We start from the raw sequence: 4,327 nt of genomic DNA, 5'->3' as shown, positions 1-4,327 counted from the left end.
GAGCGTCGGAAAGAACTCGAATTGAATGAACAACAAGTCCGTTCGTTGAATTTATCGATTCAAGAAAACCGGCGAGAACTTGAGGTTGCGGTGAAGAAAAAGCTCGCGACGCAGGAATCGGTGGCGGAGAGACAGAAGGAACTTGATAAAGTGAAGAAAGAAATTAAAGATCGCGCTAAGAAATTGGATTCGTTGGAGAGAAGTGTGAGACAAAGATCTGAGGAATTTGAGTCCAAGGGTAAAGAACTCAATTCGGTTCGTGGAACGTTGAAGAAGTGCAGAGAGGATCTTGATTGTAAAGAGAGGCAATTGTATTCGATTCGAAGGTCTCTTGAGGATAACAGGAAAGAAGTTGAGTTGATAGACGATCAACTCAAGAAATCTCGAAATTCAATTCATGATTGTGACTTAGAAATCAAGCTGAGAGAGCAAAGGCTTCAGGCGATTCAGGATTCTACCGCCGAACGCTCTATTGAACTCGAAATGAAAGAAAAGGAACTCGATTTATTGTGTAAAGATTTGGAATTGGAAAGGAAGATGTTTGTTTCACTGAAAAAATCGGTGGAGCAATGCACTTCTGGGTTTGATGCGAAAGAGAGGAAATTTGAGGCTTTGATGAAAGCTCTCCAAGTGAAGGAAACGTCATCCGAATCAAAAATTGAGGAACTTGGTTTGACCCACAAGAGGGTCAACGAGTGCCTCAAAGAGTTGGAATTGAAAGAGAAGAATTTTGCTTCTCTTCAAAGACAGGTGGAAGAACGTTTCCATGAGCTTGAAAAGAGAGAGAAACAATTCGAAGCCACAAAGAAAGAATTTGATTCAATTCGAAATACACTTGCGTTTCGATCAATGGTGAAAACTAAAGCCCCAAATTCTCACGTAAAGATCGAACAATCGGACAATGATCAGAACAGTGGCGATTTCCCATCACTTGCAAGTAATCAATCTTGCATCACTAATGGCCACTCCTTGCAGGTGCTATTGAGCGAGCAATTGAAGAAGCAAGAATCACTTTGTACTGACATCTATACTGTTCTTCAACGATCACCAGACCCCGCGAAGTTGGTGTTGGATGCAATTCAGGGATTTTTCCCTTCGCATTCCAGCGCGGCAAATACGAGCCTTGATCTGGGTATTGTGAGGAGTGGCTGCATTCTTTTGTTGGAACAGTTGATGAAAGCCTCGCCGCCGATTAGCCCTCAAGTGCGGGAAGAAGCAATGAAGTTGGCGGGTGACTGGAAGGCTAAGATGACTCTGAATGCACCGAATGTTTTGGAGGTGTTGGGTTTTGTGCGGCTTTTAGCTAGCTATGGATTGGCCTCTGCTTTTGATGCGGACGAGGTTCGCAGTCTTCTCGATGTTGTCAGTGCGAACGGGCAGGCATCCGAATTACGTCGAACCCTTTGCGTTGCTGATAAAGTACCCGGTGAGCTTCTGTTTATCTCTCTATGCATAATACATTTTACGTTAACGGAGGTCTCAAAATCCAGGACTTTGGATAAGTTTGTGAGTAGAAATCTGCTTCAACCTTATAATAGGGCGCGAATAAGATATGCAACGTTGGGACCCATAACTGTTATTGGAACAAAAAAGCGTACCAAGTGGTCCCAATTCCCTTGGACTCTTAGTGGTGTCCATGTGTTTGTGGTCCATCGACATTTCTGTGGGGTTTCATCCATCTTTTTTCTGAATTCTGAATGGTTTTTTTGGCATACATCATTACCTAATCTTGTCTCGTAAAATCATTGTGGAAATATTGCTAGATACACGCCATTTCGTCTAGTTGATTCTGGACTGCAAGCTGTAGATATTTTATGTCTGTAAACCACAAATTAATTTAAGACTGCAGCCTTATTCTTTTCACAACTAAATCACAACTTAAGTTATATTATTACAGTATTTTCTGTCCTAAAAATTCAAATTTCACTTTTTTTCTTGCTACAGTGTTTCTTTTTCTGCAAACACAACTCAAGTTCTTAACTTGAGTAAGAACTTGAGTTGTGAAACAAACATCCTCTGCGGCGTTTCTAGGAGGTTTTCATATCCACATTTTGGCGTTGTTGCGCCTAGAAAGGGCGACCTTTGTTGTGTCTTCCCCTTTGCTCTTTCTTTTTGGAAATTAAATTCTTTAATACAATGCCGAATCGAACCCCTGCCCTCCCAAACCCAACCCTTTCCTACACTATCGTATGTTGTCTGACCTAGTGGTCATTGGCAACAATTTTGAATCTATTTATAGCATAATTAATGCTGTATTTGATTCAAGTCCGTTTTAACGCTCATATAGTATCTTTGGATTCCGAGTTTTTATAACACTTGTATAAGTATCTTTATCTTCTTTGGGGCTACTCCACATTCTGGCAGGGCCCAACAATTATCAAGTGCCGACTGAATAATTAGTTTCCATTTGTGCCAGATCATATTCTTAACTTCGGCATATACGGTGCACTTAATACTCCATGTTATTGCTACAGTTTCCGTTTGTTCTTATTCCTCTTCATAGCGAGATCTTCTCTTCTTTCTGCAGTTGACATTGGGCAGGCGGAAAATTCAAGGGCCATTGCCAACATTGCCACCAGTTCTCCAAATCATCATTCCAGTACAAACCCAAGCGGAAGGAATCCTGAATTGGTTGAACATGAAGATTTGATTGGTAAAAGTTTGACGCAAGATGACATTATAGCTGCTCTTCAAATGCCTGACCCAGCAAAGCATGTGCTGGGCGTTGTAGAAGGATCTTTTTCTCAACTTTGGAAGAGAGGAGATGTAGGTTTTGAGGCATGTTTCATGAAGAGTTACATTTTCATGTTTGAGAACCTATTGAGGAACTTACCACTAATTCAACCTCATATAAGAGAAGATGCCATGAAGGTAGCAAACCAGTGGAGAAAAAGAATGAGAGAAGATACTGAGAATCCTTTGGAAGTTTTGGGTTTTTTGCAGTTTCTAGCTGTATATGGATTGGTCTCGTCATTTAATGAATATGATATTTCGGGTTTTCTGGAGATGATTTCTCGACATAAACATGCTTTGGAACTAAGTGGAAGCCTTCGTGTTGCATATGAGATCCCTGGTAAATATTTTTGGAAAATTTGCTTAGTTAGTCCGTCTGTTGATTGGTTTGCCTAAATACGACTCTTACTCTCTTTTTTGATGGCCTTTTTAGACATAACTGAAATGGTTTTTGTAAAGTCTGCTATTATTTATTTCACATCCTGCAGAATTTATTGCTAATTTTCTGAAAAGGAAGAGAAATATTGAGGCTGTTAGACTCTCCTTCGCATTTATATTAACTGACAAGTTCTCGCCAACGAAATTATTGACGGAACACATGGAGGATGCTAAGAGTTATACCAGGCAATTTTGTGACAGAAAGTATTCTATCGAAGAAAAGGTTTGAAAAATTTCTTTTTAGATCTATCAATTTCTGCTTCTCGGATAAGTAGACTTGATTAACAACTGCTAAAAATCACTTACAGGACGAGATCACGGACAGGGAAATTGCTGCTCTGAGAGACGTAGTTCAGTGCATTAAAGATTGTGATTTGGAGTCTCAATTCCAATTCGAAAACATTTTGAAACGTATTTCTCTCCTCGAAAAGATAAAGGACGATAGGAAACATTCAGCGTTATTTTTCCAGTCCAGCAATGAACAACAACTGCAGCAGACATGCAACAAACGAAGAAATGGCACTCTCTCACCTCTTGACCTACCGCTGCAACAGAGTAAGAAAAATTGCCTCAGGAAGCCTCTTTCAACAGCTAAACACCGTGACCGGCCGGCTCCTATACCTGTCTCACAGCATACTAATTGTTTATCCAAGTTGCATGGAACTGTTTTGGCTGCTGGTAAACGCAATGTTGTTCTTGGTGCTACTTCAGGTGCTTGGCAAGTATGGTAGCCTTGCCTGACTGGTATGGATAACATGGTCCAAGTTTTTTCTTTTTTCCCTCATTACCTTAAGTCTCACACAGGGTGATCAATATTGCTGATCTTTTTTTCAATCACACACCCTTAAAATCGTATGTGATTGGACGGAAAATTAGCAGCGAGTATTAACCGGCGATATAATTTAGCATCTTTTGTTTTAAATTTTTATCCATATATTTTCACTAGCTAATAGCAGGGGCTAGTTATAGGTTGTATTATGAATTAAAATTATTCAGCGAAGCCCGCTATTAGAAGCGTTGGTCTAGTCTCCTAGTTTTAAGCCTTGGACCTTTTATGCTTAATTTTCGGTTTTTTATTACCTCCTTAACACAAGCCTGTGTCTTGTGACTTTCATTAGATTGACCAATGATAGGCAGAACAGCTGTAATATCTTGA

The 4,327-nt window shown here is 40.1% G+C and overlaps 1 protein-coding gene across 1 annotated transcript in view; it reads left to right on the top strand.

The window, feature by feature from the left end:
- LOC112091775 overlaps window positions 1-4,327 on the top strand; it is a 4,615-nt gene extending 288 nt beyond the window's left edge. Inside the window, exons 2-5 of the mRNA XM_024166220.1 lie at window positions 65-1,426; window positions 2,528-3,073; window positions 3,222-3,394; window positions 3,480-4,327. Of these exons, the coding sequence (XP_024021988.1) occupies window positions 65-1,426; window positions 2,528-3,073; window positions 3,222-3,394; window positions 3,480-3,902 (2,504 nt within the window). The 3' untranslated portion in view covers window positions 3,903-4,327. The remainder of the gene's footprint in view (window positions 1-64; window positions 1,427-2,527; window positions 3,074-3,221; window positions 3,395-3,479) is intronic.

Source organism: Morus notabilis, unplaced genomic scaffold (genome assembly GCF_000414095.1).
Source record: "Morus notabilis unplaced genomic scaffold, ASM41409v2 Scaffold724, whole genome shotgun sequence".
In the NCBI taxonomy this organism is placed as follows: Eukaryota; Viridiplantae; Streptophyta; class Magnoliopsida; order Rosales; family Moraceae; genus Morus; species Morus notabilis.
This window is presented reverse-complemented; position numbering and strand designations above follow the sequence as displayed.